This window comes from Urtica dioica, chromosome 2 (assembly GCF_054948205.1).
Source record: "Urtica dioica subsp. dioica isolate 48M chromosome 2, U.dioica_male_clone48M_v1_H2, whole genome shotgun sequence".
Classification (NCBI taxonomy): Eukaryota; Viridiplantae; Streptophyta; class Magnoliopsida; order Rosales; family Urticaceae; genus Urtica; species Urtica dioica.
Window position 1 is genome coordinate 38160179 of NC_142757.1, and position 23087 is coordinate 38183265.

Sequence of the window (23087 nt, forward strand, 5' to 3'; positions counted from 1 at the left end):
CATATTTTTTATAATATAAATTATAATTTAATATACATATTTTCGTTAATTTTTAATTAGTTTTGTTATATGTGAAGTTGGCTTATTTTTTACTGCAAGTTCGTTGAGCAAGATGTCTTGCAACATGCTATAGGATATGCTGAAACATCTTGGCAATTTCGTGCAGAACTGTATTTCTAGCAAATTTTTAGGCCAGAATGATTCGCGGAAGACTTTCTACATTGGTTCTGTTCTCGTGTATGGGTAAGGAAACCATACTTCGTCTTCCAGATGTGTTGACTACTATAAAAGCCAAGGGCTTTACCTTTAGTAGTCTTGACACATTCATTCACATTTTTAGGGTTTTTAGACGTGCACGATCGACGGACTAAGAAGCTATTGGTATGATGCGTGTGGTTTCACTCTCTAGACATTATTAAAGAAATATTGAGCGTTAAAGAGTTGTGTGAGTTCTGTGATTTCGTGATTGAAGTTTTCACGAGCGTTGACATCAAAGAAGACCAAACACTGGGAGAATGTTTGGGAGTGGAATTGAGGGGATCTCAGATTCAGGGGGAGCATGAGTTGGAATTCACGGGTAGTAATTAGAAAATGGCCTTGAAGCGGGGGTCGTTCATATAAGTCCATTGTTGTACCATTGACTACTTTTCGTATAGTGAATTTCTTTTCCACTGGGCACACTGCCCTCCAGAGTATGTGATGTTGCACTGAATTGCGTTGTCATTTTTTGTGTCATTTACTTTTACGCACTGTTTTATATTTGTTCATTTATTGCATCGGAACATATTAGCGCATACATTGATTCTACATTGTGTGTGATATCTTGTCTCAGACTAAATAGAATTTCAATTAGTTTTATTTTATATTTGTGATATTTTTCTAATTTTGACAACGCACTTGTTATTAAAAAGAACTATAAAAATGTATGAAGTTTATAACATGGTTCAATGGTAAGCAAGTGGATAATTGAGATTGGCTTCCCAAGTTTAAATTCACCTTTAGTTAAATTTTTGCTTTGAGTTTGGTGGTCTCATTTAAGTTACCGGGGTTAGGGATTTTTCAAACACAAGTTTGAGTAGAGCCACAGAAAAAAAAAACCGGTGAACATTATATAAAGCAGCAAAAAAATTGAAAAATGAAGAAATGCATTAAAAGACGGCAGAAAAACGAAAATCATATTTTCGATGTCCATGAAAAAAGGATTTAAAATCACGATATATTGCACTTGAGTGTCATCGAATACAAAAAACAAAACAAATATCTCATTGAATGCATCTTTCTCTTTGTCACTTTTCACTAGATGGTATCAAAGCTCAAGGACCTACAATGGCCACAAACTCAACTTCCACTGCAAACACAAAACTTGTAAAAACTTGTTCTTCCTCATTTTACTACACTTCAAAGGCACAAACTTATCAACACTTTCAATTACCTTCTCTCAAGCAATCACTATTTATTAAACTTGATCATGATATGTCTGCATTATCTGACCGAACGATATTCATCTCCTTAGAAAGTCTTTGAAAATAGAAGATGAAATTTTATTCATGATGAAGATTTCTCATTGAACGTATAACAAGTTTTATCAAATGCATCTTTTTATAATGCTGAATTTAGAAATCAATAAAGTTGAAACATTCGTTCTTATCAGGAAGTATGTATTTATGATTATTAGTATTTGTCTTGAAATAACTCATAACATATGAAGAGTCAGGTATATACTTACATAAAATATATTCTAAACTTGTTTAAAACCATGTGCACAATAATAGGATAAAATGAACAATTGTTTCCTTTTGATAACTATTAGGAGAGCTCATGACGTTTTGTTATAAAACATAGAGACTTGAGAGTTTATAGTTATTCTTAGATGTCTTAAAGATATATTGAGTAAGACTAGCTAGTGCAGTTCTCAAGACTTAGAGATAAAGCCATTTATCACTCGTAGTAAAAAAAGTCTATATATGAAAACAATCATATTAAGCTCAATCTTGAGATAAATACAATCATCTTTATTTAATTTGTCATGCTCTAACAAATATGAAATCATGAGCAAGATTGCTGAATGCATCGTGTGAATAGATAGGCTATGCCTAATATTCACTAAATCGAGCCGTGTGACATATTTGCTTCATCTCACTAAGAATTCTTGTACTTATTCACAAAGAACAAATGAGTTAAAGGACATAATAACTAGAAGGGTAAAGTGATAGTTTGTAATTCTCATCTAGTTAATAATATTCATGAATGATGAACATTGAAAGATATTCGATGAATCTAATGTATTAAATACGTAATGCACATAAAGTATACAATATAAACCTTATGAATCGAAAGATTTTCAACATCAATTGTTTAGTGGACTCAACTAACATTAAGAAGGAAGAATAAAAAAAATGTGAAATTTTGAGTCCAATGATTCAATATGCTTTGAATCATATCAACGATTAAAAAGGACGACAACTGGCGCGGTTGGGAAGTGCACTCCTCAACACCCAGGTGGTGCAAAGACTCTTCATAAGTACTCATATTAAAACATACCTCGTTAGTTTTGATCGGTGCTTGTTTTAGTTTTGTTTGCTCTGATAACATATTAAGCATCATAACATCTTATCTCAAAATCAATTAGAAATTATGATATCCTAAACTCAATGGAAGTACGTTTGAAAAGAGAAGATGAAATGTTTGATATGAGTTTTTCTGTTTGTTATACTCTGATATTGCACACAATATTGTGATAATATCATATCAACTCAAGTTTGTAAGGGTGAAATAGCAATGATTTAAATACAAATTGTGGAATTTATTACTATTAACGTGTATTTATTCTTGTTATTAGTCGATTATTGTTTTCCTGTTGTTAGCTAATCAGTTGTCAGTAGTTAGATTTTATTTCCTTATTTTAGCTATTACCTAGTTTAGAGGAGGAAGTTGTAACTGATGTTTTGATCTGCTATATCTATAGCTTTTTGATCGATTAATTGAATAAGAAGAAAATCAATTCTCATCATAAGATTTCTTCATGGTATCAGAGTCTGCCTCTTCTCAAAAATCTCTTCTACCCTAAATCTCATCACCATGACCAAATACGGCACCAAATATGGCATGGCCTCTCAATCCTCAGCCAGTGAAATCCTCATCACCTTCCACAAACACAGAATCCCATATTTCAAACTCTCAGGGAAACGATGGATCCCATACAATGATCACTGGCCATCGACTCAATGGCCATAACTTCCTTCAATGGTCTCAATCCGTCTTGATGTTTATCTGCGGAAAAGGGAAAGAAGACTATCTCACCGGCGATATCACAACTCCAGAAAAAACTGATCCCACCTACCGCAAATGGAAAATTGAAAATCATCTTGTCATGTCATGGCTGATAAACACCATGAACAATGACATTGGTGAGAATTTCCTCCTCTATGGAACGGCAAATGAGATATGGGATGCAACGAGGGAGACGTATTCAAGCTCAGAGAACACCTTCGAACTTTTCCAAGTTGAGGATCAACTTCATGACCCGAGACAAGGAAATTTATCGGTAACTCAATATTTCAATTCTCTTTCTCGATGCTGGCAGCAACTTGACATGTTCGAAGTATTTTCATGGAAATGCAAAGAAGATGGAGCTATTTTCAAAAAGGTGATTGAGCAGAAACGCACCTTCAAGTTTCTGTTGGGTCTTAACAAGGATTTAGATGGAGTCAGAGGAAGACTAATGGGGATAAAGCCATTCCCAAGCACCAGAGAAGATTTCTCAGCCGTGAGACATGAAGAAAGCAGGAGACAAGTCATGATGGGACCAAAAACTGAACCCCTTGAAGAAGGCTCAGCACTTGCTGCCCGTGGCTACCAGCAGAACTACGACAACAAACAGCGCAAGGGAAGACCTCGGTGTGATCACTGCAAAAAGCCAGGTCATCTCAAAGAAGCGTGCTGGAAAATCCATGGAAAGCCAGCCGACTGGAAGCCTCGAAACTCAGAAGATCAAGGCAATACCTCCCAGGTTCACAAAGCCAATTTTGCTCCATTCACCAAAGAGCAGATCGAGATGCTACAACAACTCTTCAATCAACAAAATCAGACTTCTGCCACAGCCTGCACTGCTGGAAGGCCCATGTCAGGGCCATGGATCGTTGACTCTGGAGCGAAAAATCACATGACAACGGATGCAGCTCAGTTCAGCACCTACGAGCCAAACAGTAATGCCTTGGTTAGAGTTGCCGACGGATCTTTATCCAAAGTCAAGGGAAAATGTTCCGTAATTCTCACGAAAGACATTACTCTACAATCAGTCCTTCATGTTCCTACTCTCAAATGCAATCTTCTTTCAATCAGCAAAATAAATCGTGATCTTCATTGTGAAGCAAAATTCTTACTAGATTTATGTGTTTTTCAGGGAATGAATTCGAAGAAGATGATTGGTAGTGCTAGGGAATGCCTAGGACTTTACATCCTCAATCAAGAACCTCAGACAAACCCACGGTGTTTAGTTTCCAATTCTCAGTCTTTAAATTCCAATGAAGATGATGATATCATGCTATGGCATTTTAGATTAGGTCATTTGAACTTCATGTATCTCCAAAAGATGTTTCCATCTATTTTTATCAATAAAAATCCCAATTCTTTCAGCTATGAAATATGTCAATTAGCCAAACATACACGCAACACCTACACTCAATTAAATTACAAACCATCTAAACCATTCACATTCATTCATAGTGATGTATGGGGACCTTCTCGAATAAAAAATATATCTGGTTCAATATAGTTTTTATCATTTATTGATGACCACACTAGGTTAAATTGGCTATTTCTTATGAAAGAAAAATCAGAAGTGGAAGATATCTTTAGACGATTCAATTCTATGATCCAAGCACAATTCCAAACCAAAGTTCAAATACTGAAAACTGAGAGTGCATTAGAATACTTCAAGTCAACCTTAGGGTCATTCCTTCTTGATCAAGGCATTATCCACATTAGTTCATGTGCTCACACTCCTCAACAAAACGGAGTGGCAGAAAGGAAAAACAGACACCTATTAGAAGTAGCCCGTTCCTTAATGTTCTCATCAAATCTTCCTGAACAATTTTGGGGAGATGCCATCCTCACATCGGCTTACCTCATCAATTGAATGCCATCTAGGGTCCTGAAGTTCCAAAGCCCACACCAAGTCCTTTTGCAACATTACCCTCACAACACCTTTTTGTCCTCTCCTATTCCTCTAAAATCCTTCGGCTGCACTAGTTTTGTCCACATTCCAAAGCAATTCAGGTGCAAATTAAGCCCCCAATCCATCAAATGCATATTCCTTGGTTATTCTCCAAACAAAAAGGGATACAAATGCTACTCTCCAGCCACTAAGAGAATCTATAACTCAATGGACGTCACCTTTTTTGAATCTCAGCCATTTTACCACTCTGAGATTCAGGGGGAGATAAGACAAGAATCTCAGTGGCAAAACACCATCTCGACCGATTTAGACATATCCCATATCACTCAGGAACCCAATGAACTGGAAATCATTGACCAACCAGAGCCAACATCACCTGCACTTTTCCAATCAGAAGACTCGAATTCAGTTCCCACCATTGAAAGCACAGGTATGAATAATATTGAACAAGAGATTGTTGTTGTTCCTAATGACATTGACATTCCTATAGCTCAAAGGAAGGGGATCAGATCATGCACAAATCACCCCTGGTCCAAGCACATGTCATACATCAGACTCTCACAATCTTATCGAGCGCTCATCACCTCACTTGACAACATACAGATCCCAGCCAATGTCACCGAGGCGCTCAAACACACATGGTGGTCAAAGGCCGTGAATGAAGAAATATCGGCCCTTGAGAAGAACCGTACGTGGAAAATCACTGAACTACCACCAATGAAGAAGGTTGTAGGTTGTAGATGGATATTCACAGTGAAACACAAAGCGGATGGGAGCATAGAAAGGCTGAAGGCGAGACTTGTGGTGAAAGGATACACTCAATCGTACGGGATCGATTATCAAGAGACATTTGCTCCTGTGGCTAAACTCAACACATTAAGAATTCTTCTCTCACTTGCTGTAAACAGTGATTGGGATTTACACCAGCTAGACGTAAAGAATGCTTTCCTAAATGGTGATGTCGAAGAAGAAGTGTATATGGAAATACCACCCGGTTTTGAAACAGCTCAAAACTCCAACAAGGTTTGCCGACTACAAAAAGCTCTGTATGGATTGAAGCAATCTCCGCGTGCGTGGTTTGGAAGATTCAACAAGTTCATCGTGAGACTCGGCTACAAACAATGTCAATCAGATCACATCATATTTGTAAAGTGCAGAACCGAAGAAAATATTGCTATCTTGATAGTTTATGTTGATGACATAATTCTAACAGGAAATGACAAAGAAGAGCTAGTTGAATTGAAGAGACACATGGCCAAGGAATTCAAGATCAAAGACCTAGGACTTCTCAGATATTTTCTAGGCATGGAAGTGGCACAATCAAGGAAGGGATTAGTGATATCACAAAGAAAATATGTCATGGATCTGTTATCTGAAATCGAAATGACGGGAAGTAAGCCAGCTGACACTCCGATGGACGCCTACAACAAGATCGGCACCGTTATAAACAGTGCACCAGTGGACAAGGGGAGATATCAATAGCTCGTAGGTCGTCTCATCTACCTCGCACATACACATCCAGATATTGGTTTCTCAGTAAGCGTTGTTAGTCAGCACATGAACAGCCCAACTGAAGAACACATGAATGTCGTGACACGAATACTCAGGTACTTGAAAATGAAGCCTGGGAATGGACTCTTATTCAAAAAGAGTGATAGTAGAGACCTTGAGGTGTACACAGATGCATATTGGGGAGGAGATGTCTCGGGCAGAAGATCGACTTCAGGGTATTGCTCATATGTCTGGGGAAATTTGGTGACATGGAAGAGCAAGAAACAATCCGTTGTAGCAAGAAGTAGTGCTGAGGCGGAGTACCAGTCATTATCCCAAGGTATCTGTGAAGGAATGTGGATTCAACGAGTCCTTGCCGAACTAGGTATGGGAAACTCTAAGCCCATCAGATTATACTGCGATAACCAAGCTGCTATTAGCATTACCAAGAATCCGGTTCATCATGATAGAACAAAACACATAGAAATCGACAGACACTTCATTGCTGAGAAGATTGAGAACTCTGTGGTTCAGATAGTCTACACACCTACTCGGTCCCAGACGGCAGACATTCTCACCAAAGCGCTTCCAAGAATAAACTTTGAAGAACTGAGTTGCAAGCTAGGCATGTACAACATGTACAACCCAGCTTGAGGGGGAGTGTGGAGTTTATTACTATTAACGTGTATTTATTCTTGTTATTAGTCTATTATTGTTTTCCTGTTGTTAGCTAATCAATTGTTAGTAGTTAGATTTTATTTCCTTATTTTTAGCTATTTCCTAGTTTAGAGGAGGAAGTTGTACTGATGTTTTGATCTGCTATATCTATAGCTTTTTGATCGATTATTGAATAAGAAGAAAATCAATTCTCATCATAAGATTTCTTCACAAATGTAATTAATATGTGCATTTTTTTAGATGTATATAGTTAGTTGCTAATTGTAAGCAAGTACAATTAATGAAAAATTAAAATATCGGTCTCAGCCACACCCCATCGCTTCGTCTTCATCTTCTGATGGGGGTTCAAAGTTCAGATCAAACGGAAGCACAGTCTTTGATTTGGATTCCACAGACCCTCCTTGTCCCACATTCTCATCTGATCATAAAAAATAAAGTAAAAACAAAGACTTGAACCAAGAAATATAATTAAAAGAAACCATGGAGAATTATAGAGGGACTATTTACCTTGAGCTTTCTTATTTTTTGAAATAAACGACTTGACAAGCTTGATTGACTTTGGGAACATCAGCATTTGAGAGAAGGAAATGTATTTTTCCATGGGACCGCCTTCTACGAGCTCGAATCCAAATTTACTTATCCACATATCTTCAACATCTTCAGCCGATGGAAGAACCAAATTTTCGACCTCGAGATAATTTAGAGCCTGAAATATATTGCAACATTACGCATAACACACACACACACACACACTATTAGTTTCGTAGTGATCATCAGGACGTTTAAATTTCACATCGAGCTCTCTTACAGACTCAATGCCAGCCATTAGCTTCTTTGACATCCCTTGGTTCCTGTAGCTCCAGCTCGTCGCTATAAATGGCATCTCTGCCAATTCCTTCCCTCGCAGCCTTTTGACAGGAAATTTTATTTTTTTTTTTTACAAAAAGAGAAGGATTTGGCTACAAAGAGGGTAAAAAAAAGTAGTATTTATTGCCTGAGAGATGCAGCGGCGACCATTTCATCGCCCTTCTCCAAAATGACGGTATGAAAACCCTTGAAATCGATCCGCCTAAATTTCGAACTGTCATATAACAAAACATAAATGTCAAGGGAAAATCATTTTTTAATTTTTTTGTTTTCTGTGTTTCCTTCCAATAGTGCCTATGTACCTGTTATTGTACACAACAGTTCTTAGCAAATCGGCCCCGGTGAGGCGATCGATGATGCTCATGAAGCTCTCGTTCATAAGTATCCAAGCCAAAGCGATCTTGGAATTCCCTAAGACCTTCTCTTTGAGCTTGCTACATCCTTTGTCTTTCTCTGAGATGTTAGGAGTGTGACGAATGAGCGTCCACGATAGCCCGTCCCCTAACTCCGACTTCTTTCCCACCAAGCTCTTCAGTCTCATGTCCAGCTTTCAAAAAAGCATTCATTTTAGTAACAAATCTTTGTAATTAACAATGAATGAGAAATGAACTCCAAGAAAAACAACACTGATACTTTCTTTTTTATACCTGGACGCAAGAGTCACCGCAAAAGCCAGGTGGGCCACAGCAGTCTATAAATTACACAGCACATAAACAAATCAGTCATGGCAAGACAAGAAAATTCATCCAGCGGCTTAGTAAAAAAGGAGAGAAGACTCACAAGATTTTTCACAGAGCCCGCACTGAGAGATCTTCTTTCTCTCGGAACCCGGTCGCCCACAGACTGTACACAGACAGCCAGGGCACACCCAAACACCCTGAGGAACATCCTGCAACAAAATATAAAAACAAATCAAACAAATATAAATAAATAAAAATTAGCGGTCTTACCAAATTAGGCCACGTTAATGTAAAATTTGTGAGTGTGCTCCGAGAAAAAAAATTAAGTAAGGAGGCATATAAAAAATGGATTTTAAATATTACTAAATCTGCATCACTTTACCAAAGTAAAGTAAAATTCAAAATTATATTACGAAACAAGTTGTACAAATACTGTAAATATATTTCATAATTTTGTGACCGATCAATCAAGAAAGAATAAATTTTGTGACAAGTCGATTACAAAATTATGTATTTCGTGATTAATTTTAAGAAATGGTATTTTATAAATAAAAAAAATTAAAATAAAAAATAAATTAAGTATCTCTCCTGATTTGTCAAATTTTGAGTTTTGATTGATTTTGATAAAGTGACATGAATTTAGTGATGTTCATGTCAAAAATCATATAATTTTAGGCAAAAAAACAAATATTAATATTTGTCATAAAATAAATCAATTTTCAAAGGTTTTTCCCCCACTTAGCTCCGCGTTTTTTTTATTTATTTATTCTTTAATGTCATATTATCCCGGTAGTAGAATATAATATGCATGCACGTACCTCGAGGCCGACGCATTTGGGGTGATAAGTGAGAGGACAGTGGTCGCAGCACAACAAGTCTCCACCGTCGGCGCACACCAAGCAAGCGTCGTCGCTCGTGTCGCTGGCGGAATTGGCGTCGTATTCGTTCGACAACTTCCACTTATTCGCCAAGAATATCTCCATCCACGCCAACAGCTGGCACACCGTCAAAGGGTACCGTTTCTCCCCCACAACGACGCTCGCGTACACATCGTCGTCGTTGTCGTGGGTCCCGCCGCCAGCGTGGCGGACGAACTCGCGCACCGTTCTGACTTGGTCGCAGCATTTGCAGAGAATCCCTCGCCGGGTCACTCGTCCCTCGAGCCCTTCTTTTTTGGCGGCACTGTCCCAGAAATGGACTCTTTCATTCTCTCTCACTACCTTCAAGTGAATCAGCAATGCCAACACTGTCAGGCTATCTCCAAACTCAGTTCTCTCCACTTCCACCTCTCGGGCTCTTCTTCTTCTTCTTTCCCGTTGGGAACACTCTGCATTTTCATCTTTCCAAAAGCAAGAAAAAAAAAATAAACATAATGGCCATGAAAATTTACTATGACTAAAACACTGTTCTTAAATTGTAATTAGCTTCCAGATAATCATGGTGATTAAGTTTCATACTTGGCTCTATGATTATAATGGTAATTCCCAAAAGATGTGAACAGTCTAACTTATTAATCAGTACAAAAATTGGGATACAAAATATTATTCCTCTACTAAAAAATAATAAATATGCATAATGCATTTTGAATAATTTCAACACAAACCTTTAACACAAGTGTAAATTGATCACAAGAAAAAAGTGCCTAGAACAAACAGATAAAATCACTCCCAAATCAAAACAATTTGATTTCAATACGAGAGCTACGTTCACTTTAAACTTTTTTCATCTGAATCTTATAAAACTTAAGGCACAAGTCACCGATCAATTTCTAAAATGTTACCTGACGAGGGGGTGCATTTGCGAGGGCGACAGGGGTGCCTCCTTGCTGTGTCGTCATCAGAAGCGGGGCCCACATGAGGATCTAGTCCCGTCCTCGCTCTCTTTCGTTCTCTAAATGCTCTATTAGAAGGTCTACTATTCACGCTGTTTCTAACAGCGCTGGCCGAATAAAAGTCTGGGTCAGCATGAATGTCAGAGTCGGACGATGATGACGAAGAAGATGAAGACGTTGATGGTGATGAGTCAATCATGTACATCCTGTTCCTCTGCTTTCTGTCTCTCAACTGGTACGCCATGTCAAAAGTTGGTAGCTAAGAGTACTAGTTCAATATGGCCTGCGTTATGATTGAGAATTTTGACATTTACTGCATATAAGTATTTTTGTTTAAGAGAATAGAGAAAGGAAATGTATGAGAATAATCGGTTTTGATTCTGTATATCCTATTGTTTCTCTGTTTGTGTTTTCTGTTTAATTGGCATTTAAGGTATTAATGCCTGTTTGTTGTGCATGGTGAGGCAATAGGGAAAGGAAACGGCTAGATTTTAAGTGGTGAATAGTAATATTTTCATGTCAAGATTATAATTCGACTGTTTCAAGTGTATGATAGTTACAGTTAGATAAAAGAAATACAAAGAAAATAAAAGAAAAGTGTATGTTTTGGACAGAGCTAGAGTCTAAACTTAGAGACGGTTAAAGTGAAATTCTTTTTTTTTTTTTGGGGAGGGGGAGGGGAATTTCAATAAAAATAGGAGAAAATAGTTAAATTCGGATAAAAAGTGTAAAACAATTTTTTTGAGAGGGTTTAAGCCCCCTGTTGGGCTTTCATTGCATCCGCTCCCTGATATTAGGTACAATAGTTATATTTTTATGGGTTTATTAGACATATAGTTATGTTTACGATTTCACATTGCTATATAGCCAACGTTTCATAAATTTTAGATAAATAATCACATCAATGTATTTACATGCGTAAATATTCACATCTATGAAAAGGCAAATCAGGAATGCCACGCCATCTTTATGACTATTTATCTAAGATTTACGAAACATTGGCTGTATAGCAATCCCAAACGTTTTAGTTGGTTAGTTACCTAATTTTTTTGTATTTTTATTACATAATGATTTGATTTCAGTATGGAGATGTATGAAGATGACCAACTATTCCATCTTTATAATTCTTTTTTAAAACCCAAAATTTTTAAAAATTCTAAAAATAGTCTAAAATTTAATTTATAATTATAATTTGATACTTTAATATGTACTATGTATGTATTTATAAATTAATGTATTCTAAAAAAAATTAATTCAAATACAACTCATATTTGAAGAAAAAAAAATTATGGGAGAAATATTCAAATTATTAAGTCTAGAGTTATTTATTTGTATAATTAATTAATATGTTGTGGTGTGTTTTTATTTATATTTTTATTATGAAATGTAATGCTTTAATTTATGAACTTTGTTTTCAATCAATAAATTATCACATTTTATAGAATAGAGGAATCAATTATCATTTTTTGAATTTTCAAACATATTATTAATAATATATAAGTATATGGATTAATATGAGCAAAATTAATTTTGTTGGAAAAATTTGTAATATATATAAATAATAATGGGTTAAAACTAAAATATAAAAAATTATATTGGGAGAGAATATTAAAATGTTCTTTGAAAAAAATGCAAAATAGAGATGAAAAATATTGTTAAAGTGGTCTTGCAAAAACGATAACATTAACAATACTAGTCACGTAGGACGTCTTATACGTGAAAGGGTAAATTAGTATTGTATTAATATTTTTATATATAATTTATTTGTTGTTAAATTATTTAAGAATCTATTACGATTTAGGTCATCAGGGGTTACAAAAAGACCTCTAATTACTTCTATTATTTTATAGCGTAATGGAAAATGATTCGAACAGTTTGCATGCCAATGACAGTATGGTCAAGTTTAACTCAAAGGTTTGTGTTATTATTTTATTATTAAATATGAGTGGTTAGTTATCAATTTGACTAGTTGGGTTTACATTTCGGTATAAGCTCCGTTTTCTGGACCAACAAAAAAGATAAAACAAAAATTAATAACTAATTTTTTTTTTAATGTTTTAATTGTAATCCTGTCGTTTGAAACAATTGATCATAAACTAGTAGAAGTTTCAATGTTAGAGAACTAATCATATTTAAAAAGTACTCAACTGAAATACAACACGCACAAGTGAATAATTCATTATAGAATGAATTTTTGTTGCTATGTCATTATAAAATAAAATAAAAATTGTTCAATGCAACAGGTTTACTATATTTCTGTAAGCAAAATAGTTGATAACTTCTTCACCAACTACCAATCCATAGCATAATCTATTAAAGTAAATAACTTAACATAATATATATTGCACAAATCAGTTCATCTATCGACATAATATAAATCAATTGATTTCTCTATATTCTCAAAATTAGACTAAACATAAAAATTTATATGCATATATAAAAAAATTATTAGATATAATCACTTGTTTTTGGTCTACATACAAGTATATTTTGCGGTTTATTTCCAGATTAATGTTGCTACTAGGTTTAAACTGGTTCCGTTAAATCCATTTCAAACTACGAGGGATATAAAATCGAACCAAATTAAATCGTATTTGTTTGATTTGGTATTAAACGGTTCAATTGAACTGATAGCGATTTCAGCACAATTTCTCGATTTTATTGATGTTTTGTGCATGTATAGTGCTACTATGAAATTATTTTGACAAGAATGTCCTTGTTATTACATTCATGAGCCATCCCCTAATTTTCCATTGATAGATGATCCAGTGTAAATCACCGTAAAAAATAGTCGGTAGTCGACAAAATATTCAAATCTAAAAAAAATATGAGATAGAGAACAGTGTATCAAAATATATTTTTTTCTTAGGAAAATTAAATTATGATTCATAATAGCCACAAAATCCATGCACAAGTAAAAACATAAAAAACGGCTCGCAAACAGAATTTTATTATAGAAGGATGAAATTTACATTCATAATCTCCGCCAAATCTATCAACATGAGTTTATATGAAATGATAAACAAAAGCTAGCGTTTTTTTATGGGTCCATTAGCTATATAGTCATATTTACAGTTTCACATTGCTATATAGCCAAATTTCGTAAATTATAGGCAAATAGTCACAGTCATGCATTTACACATGTAAATTGACGTAAATACCTCATATTTAATATAAATGAAAGGGTAAATCAGGAATGTCATGTTATTTTTATGGCTATTTACATAAGATTTACGAAACGTTGATTTTATAGCAATTCCAAACATTTTAGTTGGCTATTTACCTAATTTTTGTTTTTTTATTCTAATTATTTTTTTCCCGTGAAAATACATATTATAAAAGCAAAATGCCTTCTCTTTTTCTAAGCAAATGATTTATAAAGAACGAATCGTAGTCATTAAATCGATGTTACCTTCTCTATTATAGTTGAAGATCGCTTACCTGAGAGCTCGAAGAATTGGCTTGAGAATCCTTAAAGCTTTTTTTAAAGTTGAATTTTCAACTCTCGAGTAAATCGCCGGAGTGATTACACCTTAATATCTTTGAAATCCATACAAAAAATAATATTAGAATCATAGTTATTAAGAAATTAAAGGGAACAAGTTCGCCTAAAAAAATGAACACTAATCACATCATATCATGAAAGGATTAAATTAAAATACACATAACATAAAAATCGCCGGAAAAAAATATACTTACAAGCGGATTGTATGCAAGATTACAATTAACTTGAGATATTACAGACGGCGCACAGAGTTATGTTCTTTTTATAGGCATAACATTTAGGGTAATTTTTTTTTTTTTTCGGATAAGAATGGGCCTTCTTTTCACTTGAGGGGAGATAATTGTCATTACAATAACGGACCAAAATCTCAAATTATAATTAGGATTGTTATCTGCTAATGCATCCTATATAAAAAGAAATTAATTATTATTATGCAATCTAGCTGTACCTTATCTTTATACACGAATCACCTTACATTAAATTTGAAAATCATACATATCTTAAAAGCTAGGCAATTTGTAAAAAAAGATGAGTATTTTACCTCTAATGTTGATTTGTAGTATCATCCAAAATAAACATTAAAAGCTAAGAATGTAAATATTGTTGAATTCCATCTTAAAATCAACTGGTGTCAAGTGGAGAGCTCAAACCGATATATAAATACATATTCATTCACACACACACAACCAATCTCGGACTATCCCACTTCAATACTCCCCCTCACGCATAGCGTGATCTGACCGAGTAACAATTCCCTCACGCTTCGCATAGCGTGATCTGATACCATGTTGAATTCTATCTCAAAACCAATTGGTGTCAAATGAAAAGGTCCAACCGATATATAAACACATATTCATTCACACACACAACCAATGTGGGACTATCCCACTTCAATAAATATGTTATATAATAGTTAAAATAAAAACGAAAAAAAATCAACCAATGGAATTAAAGTGTCAAATTTCACATATGCTGCTATGATTTGTGATGAATTTACCAACCCATAGAAAAAACAGTAAGTATTGCTTCTTTATTTTAAAAAATTGGCCAAATCCACGAAAAGAAAGAATGAAAACTTTAAATAAAAATAAAGTTAAAGGTGTTTTTGATTTTATCAGGAATTAACGTTAGAATTCAGTATGGTATGGATAAAAGATCTTTCCGTGTTCATTTAAGAATTGTGACGAAAAATATTTAATTACATGGGACATTTCGATAAAGATTGAAGCGGTGATGTGATTGGATTTAAGCACTTGAAGGCCCTGCACACAGGGTAAAAGAAGAGATTCAATTAACTTAGGTTAACCTTTAACCGAAAATTTAGGTTAAAGGTTAACCGTTTAACCGATTTTTTTTAATTAGGTTAACCGAAATTAACCGAATTAACCGAATTATTTTAATATATTTTATTTAATATTTAAATTTATTTAAGAAATTAATGCCTTTAATTTCATTATAATTAAATTAATTAGTAAATTGATATAATTAATTTTTAAAAAATTATTATAAATTCGTATATAAATTTTAATAAATTTCAGTTTAACTAAATTAAATTTTGTTAATAGATATTATTAATTATAATTAAAGTTAAATTAATTAATTTAATTTGAAAAATAATATATTTTATTTTTTTTATTTAATAAGTCTTATAATCTAGGTTAACCTAGGTTAACCGAAAATTAACCGGTTAAAACGGTTAATTTTAACCGAAATCGCGGTTAAAATTAACCGTTCGGTTAATTTTAACCGGTTAATTTAGGTTAAAAAATAAATAAAAAAGATTAGTTTAACCGAATTTACATCTTTAACACAGGGTAAACTTTTTTTTTTTTTTTTTTTATCCTTTAGCTTGTTACACGGATACGGTCACCTTTGTGTATTTTGTCGCGGTTCGGTGAGTTTTGAATTTACGACTTGCTTTACAGAGTTATTTTAGAAATTTAGAGAGGAAAAGATGGAGAAATATTTTCTACTTCTCGTTTATATGAGAGGAGAACCCCTATTTATACAAGGAGGAAAAGAATAAACAATTACGTTTGTACATTAGAATAATAAAGACAATCTAGGAAACATACAAACAGGGGAAAAAGGAAATGCAACTTCCAATGAAATAGTGCAACTTCCAAGAGATGATGCAACTTCCAATGAGATTGTAACGACCCGATTTTTTTTAAAGTTGTTATCCAATCATATAAGCTTGAAATTTCATTTCATACTTGCCAATAATTTTTTTTTTTTTTTTTTTTTTTTTGGAAAAACTAGAACTGAAACAATTATTTATTCTCAACTAAATACTTTAACTCTAGAGTATAATAATATAAATAAATACAAAAATTATTTCTTCATAACTAAGATAATTAGTTTGTCTTCGAGAGGTTATAAATATAAAAAACATGCTTAACACATTTATAATAATAACATGGCAGCGGAAAACATTTTATTTAGCGTAGCGGTATCCATCCCCACCCTTTACTCTTGTCGTCACCATGATCTCAACTCAAAGTCATTTACCTTGCACATGTCCTACAATGCGAACGAAGAAAAACATATACAAACATGTGAGCTAAAGCTCAGTGAAATTCATGTAAAACTCACAAAACATTTTTTCTACATAATAATAAATGAACATTATGAAGGTTTATTAAGTCTTATTATCAACGTGATACATATCTTGTTACTTGATTCATGATTTTTGGGGACCCCTAGCGATCGTATCGTATCGTGCGCACTGAGGATTATGGAAACAATGCGGCCAAACATTGATTCCGCCCTCCCTGAACATGTACGACTCACCTTATCGAGACATAAACGTCTACGAGGTGGGTCGCAAGAACCTACTCTGGCGTAGGTCGATACGCCACCTACTTAGTGTTCTCACTTGCATACTTATTAAATCATTTGCATGGTAAAGTTCATAAAATAAAATAAGTCTAAAGCATACTTGAAAATTCTTGGATAAAGATACTTTTCTACATATTAAACATAGTTCACAAATATGGTAATATAAACTTGGAAACATAATCATGTAATCTAACATGCATATAGTAATAAAATCATACATATCCATAAAATTAAATAATATTGAACATGATATTATTTTGAACTAATTCGCATTGTAGTGAGATGAACTCATCTCTCGATCTAAAGATACTTAGCACTCGAGCTAGGAATCCGACTCTTTCTCGAACCTATATGAAATTAACTTATGAGCTTCTATAATCTACTCTTACAAAACCAAGCTTAAGTGATAAAAGACCTATAAGAATATTAAAGCTCTACGAACGATCTAAGGCTCGGGAAAATATGATGCATATCGAAAATATAATTTGAAAGTTTGTAAAAACGTTGCTCGAAAAATTACTTTCAGAATGACCTATAGTTACACTTTTGTTAATTACAGATAGCTCGTGACTCGGAATTCGGTGATTCTTTTTGCAAAACAACAATAACATCTGTACCTTTAAAATGACATGTTAAACTTAATTTTATAATATGTAAAACGTTCCCAGAGTTATTTTGAAGTTCATTGAACAAATCTGTCTGGATGAGAAAACAGTTTCGGCACACTACCTTGAAAGTACTCGTTAAAACTCTTTAAAACTTCTTTTCTGAATTTTTTTATTTGGAACATTTAAAAGACATAATAGATATATTTAAAAAAAATAGTTTTAAATTAAAACTATTACAACAACCTGTTTAAAAATATACTCCATAGCATGACGTCACTTCTCGGGTCCTAAGGATATCTCCCGAGCAGTGTGCATTTAGAGGATTTCTTTGAACAAAATAAAACACATAAAATACTTATAAAAACATATTTTTAAAGAATGCATATGTAGCTTCGTTTTGTTATAGTCCATTAACAATTTGAGTATTTAGAAGTGATAAACACTAATTACCAAAATTACATAAAACAAAAGGCAGATTTGAAGAAAAATAAACATTTCATGCATGCATTGTAAGGTTCTAGTTTCTAGAGTTGGATATGAACATGGAAATAAAACTAAAACAAGAACATACTAAGGAACTATAATCATAAATAATTAAAAGGGGAAATTGCTAACCTCTTGGACTTGAAGAAAATGCAATAATTATACTTCTCTTTGATCTCTAGAAGGAATTCTAATGGACTCTATATTTTTTTGAATTGTTTCTCTCCACTCTAATTCACTCTCTTCTCTAAAGACTTTAGAAATTTTGTGATGAAGCTAGATGGCTTGGAGAAACCGTGCAAGTCTACCTCTCTCACTCTTCTATTTTTTTAATTTTTTTTCCTTATTGAAACACACCCACAACCTTACACATCCATACACTAAAATGATGTTCTATTCTAGGACTATGTATGGTAGTGCATGTGATAAGGTTGCTCTTATCAAGTCATTGGAGATGACAAAATTATGACACACCCAAAAAGCTATCATACACAAAGCAACTTTCAAGACAACAATTTTTTGTCTTACTAGAACAACCTTACACGGATAGACCAAGAGAAAACAAGTCAAAGTTTGGCTTTTCATGCCACAAGGTTATTTGAAAAGTGTCCCGTTGCTAGAAGTTGTAAATGTGTCACAATATAAAAATGTGTCATATTCTTGATTAAAATCAATAATAAATCATCTAAAAGTGATTCAATGAAATTGATTCATTAAACATGAAATTAAATATCTTATGACATGAGGTGTTATAAAAAATTAAATGGTGACTTTTTTATCTCGAGTCAACTTTCTTTAAATAGAAAGTTTGACTCGAAACGAGAACTTCCTAAATTAGAAACAATTTCCGAGAGTGTCTAAAATGTCACAAAATTTCTCATTGATATTGGAATATTTTAAATACAACATATGAATAAAGCTGGAAGCGTAATAAGGAAAATTCGAAATGTCACAATCTTTCCCCCTTAAAGAATTTTCGTCCCGAAAATTAATTCTCAATCTCAAATAATTCAGGGTAATTCTTACTCATGTCGTCTTCACGTTCCCATGTTGCTTCTTCAATATTGTGATTCCTCCAAAGTACCTTTGCCAAAGGTATAACTTTATTTCTTAAAGTCTTTTCTTCTTGAGCAAGAATTTGAACTGACTTTTCTGCGTACGAAAGATCTTCATGAAGCTCAATTGGTTCGTATCTTAATACATGTGAGGGATCAGAAATGTATTTCTTGAGCATCGACACATGAAAAACATTGTGCACTAATGCTAACTCTGGTGTAATTGCAAGTCTATATGCCACTTTTCCAATCCTCTCAAAGATTTCAAAGGGTCCGATAAATCTTGGGCTCAGTTTTCCTTTCTTCCTGAATCTCTTTACTCCTTTGAGTGGTGCTACTTTAAAGAACATTGAGTCTCCTACTTGGAATTCGATGGGTCTTCTTCTGTTGTCGGCGTAGCTTTTCTGGCGACTATGAGCAATTGCGATCTTTTCGCGAATGTTTTTCACAGCTTCTGTAGTTTCTCTGATTAAATCTGTCGTTTCAAGACTTGTTTCGCTTGTTTCAAACCAATGTACAGGAGATCGACATCTTCTTCCGTAGAGAGCTTCGTATGGTGCCACCCCAATAGAAGCTTGGAAACTGTTGCTGTATGAAAACTCAATCAAAGCCAACTGTTTGTTCCAATTTCCTCCAAAATCCATCACACAAGCCCTTAGCATGTCTTCTAAGGTTTGTATTGTTCTCTCTGACTGTCCATCAGTTTGTGGATGGAATGTTGTGCTAAACTTCAGTTGAGTACCCAAGGCTTTCTGAATAGATCTCCAAAATTTTGAAGTAAAGCGTGCATCTCTGTCAGAGATAATGGATAAGGGAATTCCATGAAGCCTGACTACATTCCTAATGTAGAGGTCTGCCAATTTCTCTATCGAATATGTGATTTTCATGGGGATGAACCTTGCAGACTTGGTTAATCGGTCAACAACTACCTAAACTGTATCATATCCCTCTGGAATTTTTGGTAGACCTACGACAAAGTCCATTGTGATTTGTTCCCATTTCCATTCAGGAACTTCAATTGTTTGCAACTCCCCTGTTGGTCTCTTCTGTTCGGCTTTTATCTGTTGGCAAGTCAAGCATCTGCTTACAAAGTCAGCCACTTCCCTCTTCATTCCGTCCCACCAAAAGTGTTCTCATAATCCTTGATACATCTTTTCAGATCCTGGATGAACCGAATAAGGTGTATTCTACGCTTCCATAAGGATCTTCTTCTTTACTTCGACATCATTAAGTATGCACAACCTACTCTTGAAGTAGAGAATGTCTTTGTTGTGGAGGGAAAACTCTGGAAACTTCTTTTGTCGAACTCCTTCCTTGAACTTCTGAAGGTTTGGGTCAAGTTCTTGTGCTTCTTTCATTCCTTCGAAGAGAGTTGACTGGATGGTCATATTTGCAAGACTACCGATGACCATTTCAAGCTCTAACTTGTTGATCTCTTCTTGAAGTGGTAGAGACAAGGATCGAAGTGATGAGGCACTAGCATCTTCTTTCCTGCTTAAGGCGTCTGCGACAACGTTGGCTTTTCCCGGAAGATAATGAATCTCACAATCATAATCCTTAACTAGTTCTAGCCAGCGACGTTGTCTCATGTTAAGCTCCTTTTGAGTGAAGATGTACTTTAGGCTTTTATGGTCAGTGTAGACTTCACACATCACTCCGTAAAGATGGTGTCGCCAAATCTTAAGGGCAAAAACTACTGCGGCTAATTTCAGATCATGCGTGGGGTAGTTCTTCTCATGGTTCTTGAGTTGTCGGGATGCATAGGCTATTACTTTTCCATTTTGCATTAAGACGGCACCTAAACCAATCTTGGATACATCACTGAAAATAGTCAAGGGTTCATCACTTGTCGAACTAACAAGAATGGGTGCTGATGTTAGTCTTTGTTTTAACTCTTGAAAATTTTGCTCACACTTTTCGGTCCACTCATACTTCTTCTCTTTCTTGGTTAATGTGGTGAGTGGGGCAGCTATTTTGGAAAATCCCTCGACGAATCTCCGATAATATCCAGTCGAACCGAGGAAACTTCTAACCTCCGTGACACTTGTTGGAGCTTTCTAGTTTTTCACTTCCTCGATCTTAGGAGGATCAACCAACAAGTGGTATCAGAGCTAGTTGATTTACGTTATTAATTGATTCGTTCATGTGATTAATTTAAATGGTTTGAATGAAAAAATATTTAGATTATGCTTTTCATGCAATTCAATATATGATTATGTCAATTGTGATTCGGGATTGCTCGTAGAATATTTGATTCTAACTTTTTCTAGATTTTATGTTAAACCCGAAATTCAAAGGGTATAGGCTTTTTTGTAAAATTTATTATTATTTTTTTTTGTAATCCGACGAGCGACATTCTTGATCAAAACGATCGACGAGAGACGGACCCACAACGAAAATAAGTGAAGGACCGAAGGATAGCCTCCACGGCCGAAGAACCACCCCTCCATGGTGGCGGGTCCGTCTTTCGACACCACATGTCCTAGAAAATGCACTGATTCCAGCCAAAACTCGCACTTCGAGAACTTGGCATATAATTGGTGTCGTCGCAAAGTTTGCAAAGCAATCCTGAGGTGATCTTCATGATCCTTTTGGTCTCTAGAATAAATCATAATATCGTTAATGAAGACTATAATGAATTTATCCAGATGCTCATTGAAGATTCTATTCATCAAGTCCATAAAAGCTCAAGGTGCATTTGTGAGTCCAAAAGGCATGACTGTGAACTCATAGTGACCATACCTAGTGCGGAAGGCTGTCTTAGGTATGTCACTCTCTTTCATTCTAAGTTGATGGTAGCCTGAGCACAAATCGATCTTGGACAAGACCTTGGCATCCTTCAGTTGATCGAACAAGTCGTCAATCCTTGGAAGATGATACTTATTCTTGACAGTCACCTTGTTAAGTTCGCGGTAGTCGATGCACATCCTGAAGGTACCATCTTTCTTTTTAACGAAATAAACTGGTGCTCCCCACGGTGGATGGCTTGGTCGAATAAATCCATTATCCAACAACTCCTGTAACTGAGTCTGAAGTTCCTTTAGCTCGGCGTGTTCCATACGGTAAGGTGCTTTGGAGATTGGTCCGGTACCAGACATTAATTCAATCTCAAACGAGATCTCTCTTTCTGGTGCTAATCCCGGAAAATCCTCCGGAAATACATCTACAAAGTCTTTGACAATTTGTACATCTTCTGGCTTCTTCTTTCGATCACTCGACGGTATCGTGGCTGATGCAAGGAATCCCCGACACCTTTTTGTCAGTAACTTCTTGGCTTCCATAGCGGAGATCAAGCTTGTTGGCTTCCTCAGTGATCTTCCTTCGAATGAAAATTTACCATGAGTGGGTGATCTGAAGATCACTCGACGTCATCGACAATCGATGATCGCATTGTTGTTACATAGGAAATCCATTCCTAAGATAACATCAAAATCTTTTATTTCGAAGACGATGAGATCTACCCGGAGTTCACGTCTATTGATCATGAGCATTACTTGTTTTAGACCGTATTCAGACATTAAGAATGACCCAGAAGGAAGGGCTGTCCGAACCGTGCTACGAACTTTTTCTACACTTCCATCTAGTTTCTTAGCCATCTTTAACAATATGAATGAGTGTGTGGCTCCTGAATCAAATAAAACCAATGCGTTAGAGTTGGCAAACAGGAGCTGACCTGCTACAACGTTTGAGGTACTAGCGATTGCATCTGCGTTGATGTATGCAAAGATTTGTGCCTGGGGAGTTGGTGCTTCGACGTAGCCTGTTGCTTGGGGATGTTGTTGATGCATTTGATGAAGCTGAACCATATTGTTTCGTTGTTGGTATTTCTCGTTAAGACTTCCCTTTGGGATGGTGCAGTCCCTCGAGAAATG

The 23087-nt window shown here is 35.0% G+C and overlaps 3 protein-coding genes across 3 annotated transcripts; 1 reads left to right on the forward strand and 2 right to left on the reverse strand.

The window, feature by feature from the left end:
• The first annotated feature begins 3202 nt into the window (after positions 1 to 3202).
• Positions 3203 to 5137, forward strand: LOC149404627 (uncharacterized). The gene is made up of 3 exons (XM_089607611.1): positions 3203 to 4264; positions 4403 to 4488; positions 4804 to 5137. The coding sequence occupies exons 1-3, from the start codon at positions 3203 to 3205 to the stop codon at positions 5135 to 5137; spliced, it is 1482 nt and encodes a 493-aa protein (XP_089463737.1).
• A 2416-nt stretch (positions 5138 to 7553) lies between these two features.
• On the reverse strand, positions 7554 to 10967 carry LOC149404628 (increased DNA methylation 1-like). The gene is made up of 9 exons (XM_089607613.1): positions 10673 to 10967; positions 9711 to 10231; positions 8993 to 9101; positions 8860 to 8903; positions 8515 to 8759; positions 8340 to 8426; positions 8154 to 8253; positions 7853 to 8051; positions 7554 to 7763 (listed from the first exon to the last, which is right to left on the reverse strand). Exons 1-9 carry the CDS (start codon positions 10965 to 10967, stop codon positions 7648 to 7650), a joined length of 1716 nt encoding a protein of 571 aa, XP_089463739.1. The 3' UTR covers positions 7554 to 7647.
• Positions 10968 to 19148: 8181 nt separating this feature from the next.
• On the reverse strand, positions 19149 to 19877 carry LOC149404629 (uncharacterized). The gene has a single exon (XM_089607615.1). It carries the CDS (start codon positions 19875 to 19877, stop codon positions 19149 to 19151), a length of 729 nt encoding a protein of 242 aa, XP_089463741.1.
• Between the last annotated feature and the right edge of the window lie 3210 nt (positions 19878 to 23087).